General features: G+C 39.2%; 1 protein-coding gene and 1 long non-coding RNA gene across 4 annotated transcripts in view; one reads left to right on the top strand and one right to left on the bottom strand.

Annotated features, from left to right (window-relative positions):
* ADGRV1 (adhesion G protein-coupled receptor V1) overlaps nucleotides 1-14,010 on the bottom strand; it is a 564,815-nt gene that overhangs the window by 76,340 nt on the left and 474,465 nt on the right. Inside the window, exon 87 of the mRNA XM_060296007.1 lies at nucleotides 8,395-8,552. Coding sequence (XP_060151990.1) covers nucleotides 8,395-8,552 — 158 coding nt within the window. The remainder of the gene's footprint in view (nucleotides 1-8,394; nucleotides 8,553-14,010) is intronic.
* The window catches only part of LOC115847586 (uncharacterized), an 85,087-nt gene continuing 79,821 nt past the window's right edge, over nucleotides 8,745-14,010 (top strand). For 2 of the 3 annotated variants that reach the window (XR_009563421.1, XR_009563419.1), the window contains exons 1-2: nucleotides 8,745-8,894; nucleotides 13,814-13,893. This is a non-coding gene — a long non-coding RNA (uncharacterized lncRNA). The remainder of the gene's footprint in view (nucleotides 8,895-13,813; nucleotides 13,894-14,010) is intronic. The other variant, XR_009563420.1, reaches the window with a different exon arrangement.

Genomic DNA, 14,010 nt, shown 5'->3' with positions numbered 1-14,010 from the left:
CATTCATCCTCAAATATATTACCAAGCACAGAAGTGGCCATTATTGTACGGGGAGATTCCAAATACCTCAGATTCATGTTATGCATGGCTAGCTGGATCAAGCCACCTTTACATTTTTTATATATCATATTGAAACATATGCATGGGATTTTTATAAGAAAGGGATTTGTAATCTGCTTCCTCTTTTTATTCAAATTAATTTTCCTTCCCTGATCCATGAATCACTCCTCACATAAGAACTGGCTGATGAATCAGAAAAGTCAGTAAATTCTAATGAGCCTAAAAGGAGAGACAAGCTTATCATTGCCAGAGATCAAAACCAAACCCTAAAATTACAGGCTTTGTTTAAAATGCTCTTTGAGACACTGAAGTTTAGTTCAGGGAACATACCTTTATCCTGACTCATTCTCACTGCACACTCACTTCACTGAAGGAGGAGGAGGCCAGTAAATTTCACTAGGAGCCACCGACCTTCGAAAATGTGGTTCATAGCAGTCGAGCAGCAAAAAGGGCACAGAAGGAAGCAAAGCTGACATCGCTGTCCCAGCCACGCTCAGAAAGGGAGGGACTGACAGTGGCTGTCTTTGGAGACTACAGCACAGAGTGTATTTGATTTACTAGCAGCTCTTCCTCTGTTCCCCCTTTCCTTTGGATTTCAGTGGAAATTTGAGTCTGAAATTAACGGATGTCAGGAGTGAAGAAGTCACTCAAAATATAGAGTATAAAGGGGTTGATACTGAGCAGACATAACCAACACACAAGTGTTGATGTAAAATTGCTCCTGTTGTCAGGCACATCTAATCTGCACCAGAGTGAACAGTCTAGAGAACAGTTCTATAGAAATATGGAAGATTCCAGCCCAAACAAAATGACTGATATAAGCTCTTCAGTTATTCAAACAGGGCTGATGCTGGTGTTAACTAATCACATCTGTTTACCAAACCTAAAACTCTAAGGTAAATAAATAACCATAATCATCCTAGCTACTAAAAACAGAAAACAGCTTGGCTATAAGGAAACTATAAATTGACCTTTCCTTCTCATAATGCATCGTACTCATTGTTAAAGGTAATTTATAAATAAACAAAAAACTCTTGACAAGGTTTGACCAAAAATACTCAAAATTTAACATAATTTGGAAAATTAGGAAACTGTGCTTCTGTAATAAAAGGGGATTTACTTTCAACTCTTGATTTATTATTTGAGAATATATTTCTCATGCTACTATCTAATACAGTTAAGCCTTGAACAATGCAAAGGTTAGGGGTGCCAAACCCCCTCACAATCAAAAATCCACATATAACTTTACAGTTATATATATAATAATATATATATATTTTCTGCATCTGAGGATTCAACCAACGGTGGATGGTATAGTACTGTAGTACGTATCTATTGAAAAAATCTGCATATAAGTGCATAGTTCAAATCAGTGCTGTTCAACGGTCAACTGTAATATCTGAAAATACTCATCCAATTAAAAAAATGCAGGGGACTTCCCTGGTGGCACAGTGGTTACGAATCTGCCTTCCAATGCAGGGGACACGGGTTCGATCCCTGGTCTGGGAAGATCCCACATGCCGTGGAGCAACTAAGCCCATCTGCCATAACTACTGAGCCTGTGCTCTAGAGCCCGAGAACCACAACTAATGAGCCCGCGTGCCACAACTACTGAAGCCCATGTGCCTAGAGCCTGTGCTCCACAACAAAAGAAGCCACCACAATGAGAAGGCTGTGCACTGCAACGAAGAGTAGCCCCCGCCCACCGCAACTAGAGAAAGCCTGCGCGCAGCAACGAAGACCCAACACAGCCAAAAATAAATAAATTAATTTAAAATAAATTAAAATAAATTTTAAAAAATGCAGGGCAAAATAAAACTAAACTATAAACCATCTCAGCTGCCATAGGAAAAAGGGCTATTTTGCATGTTTGGAATTGTAGAGAACTAAGCCAGATCTGCTTGAGACTACAGTCTTCCCTCTGTATCCATTGGGGATTAGTTCCAGGACCCTGCAGGATACCAAAATCCAAGGATGCTCAAAGTCCCTCATATAAAATGGCATACTATTTGCATATAACCTATGCACATCCCCTGGAATACTTAAAATAATACCTAATACAACGTAAATAGTTGTAAACACAATGTAAATGCTATGTAAATAGTTGCTGGTGTGTGGCAAATTCAAGATTTGCTTTTTGGAACTTTCTGGAATTTTTTTTCCCCAAATATTTTCCGACCCATGGCTGGTTGAATTGGCAAATGCAGAACCTGGTGATACAGAGGGCCAACTGTAATTGGAACTGCCCTCCTTCTCAGATACCACGTACACACGGGGTATAAAAAGTGCAGGAATCTCAGAGGAAAGAAGAGAAGAGGCCTGGTACCAGTCTGTGTTGCATCTGAAGCTTTGGCTTTTAGAGGACATAGTGGCAACTGCTTGCACTGTGGACTCAAACTCCTGAGTGGGGTTTGTGCCAATTATTCTAACAATAAAGAATATTAGAAGCAAAGAAAGGGTACTTACTATCCAGTTTTCAAAAATACAGATGTGGGAACTTTACTAATATAGTAGACTTTTCAGCATTCCCCTACCCCTCTCCCCCAATTTTTAAACAAGGTAGATATTTATGGGTAGTTATGTTAATTTCTTTAATTCTAGAAAATTCTCAACATTACCTCTTCAAATATTGATTACTCTCCATTCCCTGTATTCTTTTCTCCTGGCAATGTATTCTCATACTTCTTAGCTCTGTTTTCATATTTTCTCTTTTTTTGTATCTTTCACATGAATTCCTTAATCCTAGCTTCGGATTCTAATTAATTAATTCTCTCTTCTCTGTGTCTCATCTATATTTTATCTCAAATATAAAGATATTTAAAACTTTTGACTAGTGTTATTTTTCACTGTCAAGATTATTGAAATTTTTTCATTTTCATATTGGTCTCTTTTAATTTTATTTGCTTATATCTTTTTTTTTTTTTTTTTTTTTAGTGTTTAAGTGCTTTGAATGGATACATCTTCCTTTATGTCAGGGGTCAATGGTCAACCATTTTCTGTACAGGGCCAGATATTAAATGTTAGGTTTTTCAGGCCACATGGTTTTTGTTGCAAGCAGCCATAGAATATATGTAAACAAATGGGTGTGGCTGGGTGTCAAGAAAAACCTTTACTTACAAAAACAGGTCACTGCAGCTACTTTGGAAAACAGTTTGGCAGTTCCTCAAAATGTTAAACATCGAGCTACTGTATGACGCAGAAATTCCAATTCTAGGCATATACCCGAGAGAAACGAAAACACATGTTAATACAAAAACTTATATATAAATGACCATAGGAATGTTTTTCATAATAGCCAAAAGGTGAAAACAACCCAAATGTCCATCAACTGATGAATAGGAAAGCAAAATGTAGTATGTTCACACAATGCAATATTATTTGTCAATAAAAAGAAGTATGTACTGATACATGATATAAAGTATGGATGAACTCTGAAACCACTATGTTAAGTGAAAGAAGCCAGACTTAATAAAAGACCACCTATTCTATAGTTCCATTATATGAAATGTCCAGAATAGACAAATCTATAGAGACAGAAAATTGATTAGCAGTTACCTAGGCTTCAGGGAAGTGGAGAATGGGGAGTGACTGCTAACAGGTATGGGGTTTCTTTTTGGGGATGATGCAAGTATTCTAAAATTAGATTATGGCAATAGTTACACAACTATATAAATATAATAAAGACCAATGAACTGTACAATTTAAACAGATGAACTTTACGGGATGTAAACTATATCTCAATGAAGCTGTTAAAAAAATAAATAGATAAAATGAGGAAACAGGTAAGTGGCTGGCAGGGCCATAGTTTGATGATTCCTACTTTATATTTTTGAGGAACCTAAATAACTTGAGAAAGTTATTTATAGTTTATTCTATTTTTATATTTTTTTCTATGTTAAATTCATCTCTTTGCTGATTTTAAGGGCTATCTTTGTTAGTTTTCCTCCAATGTTTGGGACTTTTATATTGCAGCTAATCTTGAGTAGAAAGCATTTGCTTCCTTGCTTGTTCTCTCTCTCTCTCTCTCTCTCTCTCTCACTCACTCTCTGTCTTTCTCTCTGGCTACCTTTTTCTGTCTAATGGTTTTGTGGTGGCCTCCACTTAACCCTTCTCTCCAAAAAGGACTAGTTTGGTGTCATGGGTCTTCTGTCCCCATAATGACATAGACATATGAATATGGCAGATAAACTCTGTGAACTCTAGAGATTTTGGCCCAGGAACTTGGTGAGATGCTTCCTCTGCTTTCTCTTTGGGCTCCCAGATCCCTGAGCCAAAGCCCAAGCTACTATGGCAGCTCTTTTTCAGGTTCCTTTCCTACAGGTGCTACTGCTCCAGTCTACCGGCCTTGGGTGAGACCTTTAATTCCCAGCTTACCACCACAGCAGTTGAGATACTCCTGCATTCACAGGCTTGTGGACCCAGAAAACATCAGGTCCTTGACAGTAGCCCAGCTTATACTTTGTGCTTCTGCTCTTTCTGATCCACAATTCATCTTCTTTTTAATTTTCTCTTGTTATATCTTGTCATTAACTGCTATGTATATGGAGCAGGGAAATGGGCAAAACATGAACTTACAGTCCTTCTGGACTGGATATTTTTCAGGTCAATGCAATGGAATTCTAGTAGACAGATTCAAAGAGAGTATCAAATGCTCCTTGGTAGAGCAGATTGACATTTTTTTTCTTGAACATTTGAATTCGAGGTATGTGGCACATGTTCAGATGGAAGAGAGTTAAAGGAGGCTTCAAATAAAATGTAAGATATCAGCTTAGAGGTCAAAGCTGAACACATAGTTTTGGGAATCAGAGAAGTCAAGGCAAAAATGAGAGTCCTAATAATAACTTTTAAAGGGATACCTACAAACAGATCAATGAGATAAATTCTATAATTTCTACTTCTGATGATATGACAGATTCCTTTTCTTCTTAAAGCTGTATTTAGCTTTGGGATCCATTCCCATAATCATACGATTTTATGGTGCATTGATGATTATTAATTTATTCATTTAGTCAACAAATATTAATTATGCTCCTGCTATCTACTGAGCACTCTACCAGGCTCTGGTGATACAGAGATGAATAATAAATGGTCCTTACCCTCAAGGAATTCATAATTTATTAAGGAAATCAGCCACACACACCAAAACAAGTCACCATTTAATTCTGAAATAAATGCTAAGTGCTGTAATGGCTGTAGGAACAAAGTGCTTTAAAAGCATAGAAGAAGGAATGAGTAATGCTTATTTGGTGTGGCTCTGTAAAGAGGGAATTCCAAAGGCGTCACAGAAGAGGTAGCATGTTGGGAGCTTCCAAGATTTCTATAAAAGAGTGAGCAGTATCTTGCTGGAAGGGCTTCCTAGGGATTAACTTGTGTTTGTTCAGCACACTTCTTTTACTTAGATTATGAGTTTCTTTAGGACAGCTTTGGGGAGATAATGAAGATTATGGAAGGGTAATAAGCACCTTCCACCTCTCTTTCATCCACATTTTCTCACATTACTTACTAAACACATGAGTTTTATCAACTGATGATGAGGAGTTCATAGAGGGCGCCTTACATGAGCAAAGATGACAGTATCAGGCAATTTTAAGGATGAGTAAGAGTAGGGGCTTCCCTGGTGGCACAGTGGTTGAGAACCCACCTGCCAGTGCAGGAGACATGGGTTCAAGCCCTGGTCTGGGAAGATCCCACATGCCGTGGAGCAACTAAGCCCGTGCGCCACAACTAGGGAGCCTGCAATCTAGAGCCCACGAGCCACAACTAGTGAGCCCGTGTGCTGCAACTACTGAGCCCGCATGCCTAGAGCCCATGCTCCACAACAAGAGAAGCCCGTGCACTGCAACGAAGAGTAGCACCCACTCATTGCAACTAGAGAAAGCCTGTACACAGTAATGAAGACCCAACACAGCCAAAAATAAATAAATAAATAAATAAAATTTATTAAAAAAAAAGAACGAGTAAGAGGAGTAAATTGATGGCATGGTCAGAATGCAGGCTGAATGGTAACTAACTTGGGGACGAAAAGATGGCCCAAGGGTGGACTTATAGAGACTCTTGTGTTATAAAAAGACTGAACTTTCTTCTGGGCAATGAGAGAGACTTCGAATGACTGTAAAGCTAGAGAGTGAGGGGAGCCACTTTGTTGAAATATAGACATCTGAGAAAATGATACTGGAGAAGAACTAGAACTAGTGACCTATCAGGAAAACACTGTAAGAGTCCAAGTGAGATAATGACTATTAGATTGAGTGGGAATAGGGGAATCAGAACTGCCATAATTGTTTTTATTTGAAAAGCTACAATAAGAGCAATGCTTCTATTAATATTTCATTGCAAGAGAGGTTTCGCTAGTTGAGATAGAAGTGTGCTAGGGCTTTTAGCATTATGTTCAATGCTTGAGGGCTGTTTTTCAGATAATCAGAGCATTGTTTATCTACTGTATCCATGATGGATCATATCCAAAAAGGCACAGGGGTGATTCAGGCATGAAAGGACTAACTCGTTAGGTTAGGCCCTTATGATGTTATCATTATTGAAAACATGCAAACATTGGCACTTTTACATAATATACAGAACAAAATAAATCTGGTTATTTGGGGAAAGAAACAAACTTTTCCTTCGAAAGAGAATATGCATTTTAATAAAATGAATCTTAAGTTGAATAAAAGCAGAGCTTCTAGATAAATTCTATATCCCGTGAAAAAGGTGGATTTCTACATTGAATATTGTTTTTTTAACTGAAGAATCTAAGATTAATCATAACCTTAAATAATATTTCTGCCCTCATAATAATTGCATGCTAAATGAGAGAGAAGAGGGAAGAGTTGGCTAGATACAACTATCTACAAACTACCCCACAGACTAATATAAAAGAGTCCCTTCTTTTTGTTTTGTTTTTTGTTTTGTTTTGTTTTGTTTTTGCAGTACGTGGGCCTCTCACTGCTGGGGCCTCTCCCGTTGCGGAGCACAGGCTCTGGACGTGCAGGCTCAGCGGCCATGGCTCACGCGCCCAGCCGCTCCGCGGCATGTGGGATCTTCCCGGACCGGGGCACGAACCCGTGTCCCCTGAATCGGCAGGCGGACTCTCAACCACTGTGCCACCAGGGAAGCCCAAGAGTCCCTTCTTTTTACACAACAAGGAAAATCGTTTTGCATCTTCCCTTACACAGTTTAGGAACTACAGGCTTTTCTTATATTAGAATGAATCCTTTTATTAGCCTATAAATGACAATATCTATTGAGTCTCTAATAATGTATTAGACATTATTATATTATGTATTCTAGGGACTTCATATGGTATCTTGCTTAAACTCTGAAAAGCACTTAAAAAGTGAAGAACTTCTCCATTCATTTGGCTTTCAAAAGCTTAGAAAAGACTAGTCTTCCTCTTGGCCCAAGTGGGATTCCCCCACCCCCAGCTCATTAGATTCTCCCTAATATCACTCAAACCATTTTAGAGTGACTTTTCTGTATGAAGGTGTTTGGTTATTGTTCCTTAAAAAAATTCCTAAGAGACGCTAATCTAACAACAGAAACACATCATAAAAACCTGTGTTAAGTATGATTCAAAGGGAAAAAATGAGCTGTAGTGAAAGCCAATTTGAGCTGGAAAGACTGTACTCTTAAGTAACCAGACATGTGTAGCCACTTATGAAGCTTTCTGGTCACATATGTTTTTAAACATTTGTCAGCACAGTCAGAACTCCACATGCAAAATACAGCACTCCCAAGCATTATGGAGGTTTGTGAAGAAGTCTCAGAATCTGAAAGAAATGAACAGATTTCACAAGTTGAACACAGGTTGTTACTGCTTGAGTTGAAGAACACTTGGGGAAGCAGCTCCCAAAGGCTGTGAGTCACTTACTTGAATATTAATATCTCAGGGACAAAACTGGCATCAGAATAAAACCTACAGAGCCCTGAAGAAAGAGAGATGTCAGGAAGTCCCAAGGAGTGGGAGAAATTGGAGAACTATAATTTAACTTATGGCTTCAGAGCTGAAAGCTAAGTCAAACCTCACTCCTTTTCTTTCTTTCTTCTTTTTTTTTTTTTGCGGTACACGGGCCTCTCACTGCTGTGGCCTCTCCCATTGCGGAGCACAGGCTCCGGACGTGCAGGCTCAGCGGCCATGGCTCACGGGCCCAGCCTCTCCGAGGCATGTGGGATCTTCCCGGACCGGGGCACGAACCTGTGTCCCCTGCATTGGCAGGCGGACTCTCAACCACTGCGCCACCAGGGAAGCCCTCACTCCTTTTCTTGATAAAGAATATTCAGTGACCTTTTCCCTCCATTAAAAGTCCCCATCTTAAAATACAAATACAGTTTCTTTCAAACCTGCAGCATTTGTTCTTCCTCTGAAGACATCATCATATGCTTTCCACTGTGGCTTCACCTGGTAGGCATGGATGAACACCACAAATACTACCACGAGGCACATTAACGGAACAAGAGCTGCACTGAACAGAGCTGCATAGATGTTTGGGATGAAACACCTGGAAGAGACAAGAGAAGAGATTACTCAGCTTCAACACAAACATTTCTAAATGCACCATGCATTACATCACCGCTTTATACTAGCTCTTTGTATCTAAATGTTGGCAAAAGCAGCTTTCTGGCTTGCCAAATTGGAGCTCTGTTTGAGTAGAGGCTACATGACTAAATCTAACCCACTGCTTCACAAAGTAGGTTCCATGGAACATGCATATCCTGAGGTGCTCAGAAAACTTCAAAAAAGGTTACGGCCAAACAAATTTCAGAGATGCATATTTGCTTTTCCAGCTCTGTCTTCTTCGTCTAATGAGACCACGGTTTCACTAGGGACCACATGAGGGAAGGTAATTGTTTTCTTTTATCTTTTAAATTTTTTTATTGAAGTATAGTTGTTATACAATATTATGTAAGTTACAGATGTACGATACAGTGATTCACAATTTTTAAAGATTATACTCCAATTATAGTTGTTATAAAATATTGGCTATATTCCCTGTGTTGTACAATATTCTCTTGTAGCTTACGTTATACCTAATAGTGTAACCTCTTAGTTCCTACCTCTTTTATACCTAATAGTTCTACCCCTATGTTGCCTTTCCCCTTTCCCTCTCCCCACTGGTAACCACTAGTTTGAAGAAGGTATTGTTTAAAGGCAAATTTGAGGATTCCCAGGGCTCAACTCTGTAATTTCCACAATTTTGTTCTCTGCTTGGATGACAGTTTTGTCATTCCTAAGCTGTACATTTCCCTAGAGCCATTCATTCTGTTGAAAATGATGACAATTTTCCATTTAGAAGCTATACTGCATAACTGTATCCATTATTACTGGAGTTTATTTAGATCAATGAGGTTTAAGGTAAACTTAACATCATTTATATATTTTGGTAATACTGAAATTCCACGGAAAAAGGTTTTAGAGATGTAATTGGAAGATTTTACTCACGGGTTATAAAAATCATCTTGTTCACATAAAATCTTTCACAAAAAAATCTCAAAATGGAGGACTGTTAAATAGGTTCTCAGAATCTAAAATTGTGCTTCTGAGGTATTCTTATAGAGGACACACCTCCTACAACTTATAATGGCAATAATACTTTACAAGAAATCTTAATAGTAGAGAATGTCTCTTGTGAAATATTTTCCCCAACTTCGCCATTTTTTAATACATAATATCTGCAAACCTAGATTGCAATATAGCCAAAAATAATGGATGCTGATAACGCAAGGAAAAAAATATAACTTAAGAAGAAAACTTCAAAATCCAAACTATAGGTAATCAGGGGAAACACCCATTCTTGCAACTTGGGAAATCAGTCCCTTTGATTTATGTTTAAAAAGAGATACGTTATTAAAGACTTTACTCAGATATTATTTCTAATTAATATGATCTGCTAAATGTATTCCTCAAGTAAACAAGACACATTTCAAGAGATATTTCAACACACATTCTGCATCTGCAAAGAGATGTCAGAATGATGAATTTTCTGGCTTTTAGAATTTAATTTGGACAGCATAAAGCCTGAATCCTTTCCTGTATGCTCATTTGTATGCCATAAGACCCACATCTTCCAGGTAAAAGGTATGTGATTAAATAAAACAGGCAAACATTAATGGCTTTGATCTTGAATATATTTCTGCACTAAAAATAGGGGTCATGTTGGCTACTTGTTTTTATGTACATTGGCATTAAATGATTTCTTTTTTTTAAAATTTAATTTAATTTTTTTAACATCTTTATTGGGGTATAATTGCTTTACAATGGTGTGTTAGTTTCTGCTTTATAACAAAGTGAATCAGTTATACATATACATATGTTACCATATCTCTTCCCTCTTGCCTCTCCCTCCCTCCCACCCTCCCTATCCCACCCCTCCAGGCGGTCACAAAGCACTGAGCTGATCTCCCTGTGCTATGCGGCTGCTTCCCACTAGCTATCTACCTTACGTTTGGTAGTGTATATATGTCCATGCCTCTCTCTCGCTTTGTCACAGCTCACCCTTCCCCCTCCCCATATCCTCAAGTCCATTCTCTAGTAAGTTTGTGTCTTTATTCCTGTCTTACCCCTAGGTTCTTCATGACACTTTTTTTTCTTAAATTCCATATATATGTGTTAGCATATGGTATTTGTCTTTCTCTTTCTGACTTACTTCACTCTGTATGACAGACTCTAGGTCTATCCACCTCATTACAAATAGCTCAATTTCGTTTCTTTTTATGGCTGAGTAATATTCCATTGTATATATGTGCCACATCTTCTTTATCCATTCATCTGATGATGGGCACTTAGGTTGTTTCCATCTCCAGGCTATTGTAAATAGAGCTGCAATGAACATTTTGGTACATGACTCTCTTTGAATTATGGTTTTCTCAGGGTATATGACCAGTAGTGGGATTGCTGGGTCATATGGTAGTTCTATTTATAGTTTTTTAAGGAACCTCCATACTGTTCTCCATAGTGGCTGTACCAATTCACATTCTCACCAGCAGTGCAGGAGGGTTCCCTTTTCTCCACACCCTCTCCAGCATTTATCGTTTGTAGATTTTTTGATGATGGCCATTCTGACTGCTGTGAGATGATATCTCATTGTAGTTTTGATTTGCATTTCTCTAATGATTAATGATGTTGAGCATTCTTTCATGTGTTTGTTGGCAATCTGTATATCTTTGGAGAAATGTCTGTTTAGGTCTTCTGCCGATTTTTGGATTGGGTTGTTTGTTTTTTTGTTATTGAGCTGATTTATTTTCACCTGAATTATGGATTCACTGCCACAGGCTGGCTTAAAGCAGGTTAGACAAACACAGACACTGACAAAGGAAGTCACACGGGTTTCAGTGTTTTATTTTTTATCTTGAAAAATGTCATCACAAGTCAATTTCAGGCTGTAAAATGGGGATAATTACCGAATCTACTGTGAGCTGTTTTAGGATAATAAACATTTTGTACACAGTGCTATGGCGTATAGCTTTGGCTCTCCAACATCTACACTTGCCGGTGGCTGGCCATGTTTGGTTCTCACCTCTATCTGAAGTGCTTTCCTGAAAACTTTCCTTTATTATAGAGGAAAACATATTGAAAGGAGGACTTCAATGAATGCCGTGCGATCCTGGTCAAAAAATAAATTGGGCAAAGTGGACCTCTGGGAGGTTAGAAGTAATCAGGCATGTGTGCAGTGGCTTTGGGAAGAGGGGGAGAATTCCCAAAGTGTCATAGCTCTTCACAATCTCATTTGCAATTCTCCCTGTTTGTACAGTGACTTGGCCATGTTGGGCCATTCTTTCAGAGAAAGGGGCAGGAAAATTATCTAATCCTGAAGCAACCCTTTTCCCCTCTGTTTCTTCAGAGCCCTACAAATCGTGGCCTCTCATTAGCATCAGGCTGGTGAGAGTGCCCTAAGTTTGTCCTGGTCAGCGTGGGGCCAGATCATGAATGAGGAGGGCTTGGGCCCCCAGCGCGCCTGCCTTGTCTGCAGCCCCTTCTGCCTTCCTCTCCTGCGCAGGTACTACAGTCCGGCAGGGGCTTCCCTCGCCCACTCCTGTCCAGCTGGGACTCCATCCCAGTCTCCCTCCAACAAACTCTCTGCCTTGTGTACCACCTCTCTTAGGGGTTAGGGGGTCAGACAACTCTCCTGCAACAAACACTAACAATTGCAAATGAGACAGGGCTGAGAGGGTAAACCCACAAGCGCAGGCCGCAGTCAGGGCCCCTACTCATGTGACCTGGGCCATGGAATGCAGGTGGAGCTGGCTATGTCATTCTACATTCTATCTTATATACTAACACTTCCTTGTTTTAAATTCTCATTGAACTTTTCCTTTAAAGCTAATACGTATTCTAAGTTTCTGATCAATCTTTTCTGAATGGAATTTCTACTGATGTAGAATAAAACTTGCGACATACATTTAAAAGTTCCCAAGATAAATGAACTGTACCCTACCCTCAAAGGAAAAAAAAGCCTCACTAACCAGAATTTTCTTTAGTCCAATTGACTAAGATGTACAGTACATCCAGGTAGTCTGAAGATTAGATCACATGAAAGTGATGTGGGGAGTTAGGAAACTGAATATCATGTTCAAAACAGTTTTTGAAGTAAGGCTGGGAACAAATTCTTGGAAAAACAATGTAATGTAAGAAACAAGCAGACTGAATACTATGCATACACAGGGCTGTGGAAGCAGCTGATTAACCTGCTGGCAACTATTGCTTCAAGGACAGCTGTGGCAGTTACCAGAAAATGAGACAAAGGCCATGTGGATTTGCTGTCTTAAAAACGGCGAGGAAAGTTGTTCCTTGTAATTACTAGCTCAACCAGCTTCAAAGCATTCTGGCGACCCTTCTCTCTTTTGGTGTTAAATATTCTTTTGGGTTCTTGTAATCACATGACTAACTTTTGCTGTTCCCTTTTAAAGTTTCATGGGTAAATTTCCTTTCTTATTATAACCCTCAGACAATCCTACTTTATTTCAAAATCTTGCCAGGACTTCACCTTTTTCTCTATTTTAAGCCAGATGAAATAAGTAGATGTTGTTTCACTATCTTCAGTTTTTCCTCTTCAAGTCTACCCTGGAGCATTCACAACACCTTATGTCACTTTCTCATTTATTTTATTTATTTATTTATTTTAAAATATTTATTTATTTTGGCTGCATTGGGCCTTCATTGCTGTGTGTGTGCTTTCTCTAGTTGTGGCAAGCAGGGGCTACTCTTCGCTGCGGTGCGTGGGCTTCTCATGGCAGTGGCTTCTCTTGTAGTGGACTATGGGCTCTAGGCACGCAGGCTTCAGTAGCTGTGGCACACAGGCTCAGTAGTTGTGGCTTGTGGGCTCTAGAGCGCAGGCTCAGTGGCTGTGGCGCACGGGCTTAGTTGCCCCATGGCATGTGGGATCTTCCTGGACCAGGGCTCGAACCCGTGTCCCGTGCATTGGCAGGCAGATTCTTAACCACTGTGCCACCAGGGAAACCCCTCACTTTCTCATTTAGTAAGATTATTATTACCCCCTCACCCCACCGCTCCCAGGTAGTTCTTTATACTTATTGAAGTGTTTCTACTTGTATTACCCAACTTGATTAAAAAAAATTATGTGGGTGGTATACGGTATTTCAATTTTTTTTATTCTTGTATGAAATCAGCATAAGGAGGGGCTCAGAAGCAAAGAGTCCAGGAGAGACAAAAGCTTCACTTACAACTGCTAAAAATATTGGAAGAGATGCTGGGAACTCCCTGTACGTGAAACTGTAATTTGAGTCCATTTAAATTATATTTTAGAGAACAAGTTGACCCTGGCGCACTGGAGGACATGAAGCAATCCAGGCAGCAGACATGTGCGTTACATCTGGGTTACATAGGTAATGAAAAAGGAACTAGGTAATGAAAGAATAACAGATGTTTGTTTCTAAGGTCTTTATAAGTACTTCTCCTCAACAAGACAATGATGATAGTTATGACTCATAAGCTCATGTGCC

This window comes from Globicephala melas, chromosome 3 (genome assembly GCF_963455315.2).
Source record: "Globicephala melas chromosome 3, mGloMel1.2, whole genome shotgun sequence".
Taxonomy (NCBI): domain Eukaryota; kingdom Metazoa; phylum Chordata; class Mammalia; order Artiodactyla; family Delphinidae; genus Globicephala; species Globicephala melas.
This window is presented reverse-complemented; position numbering and strand designations above follow the sequence as displayed.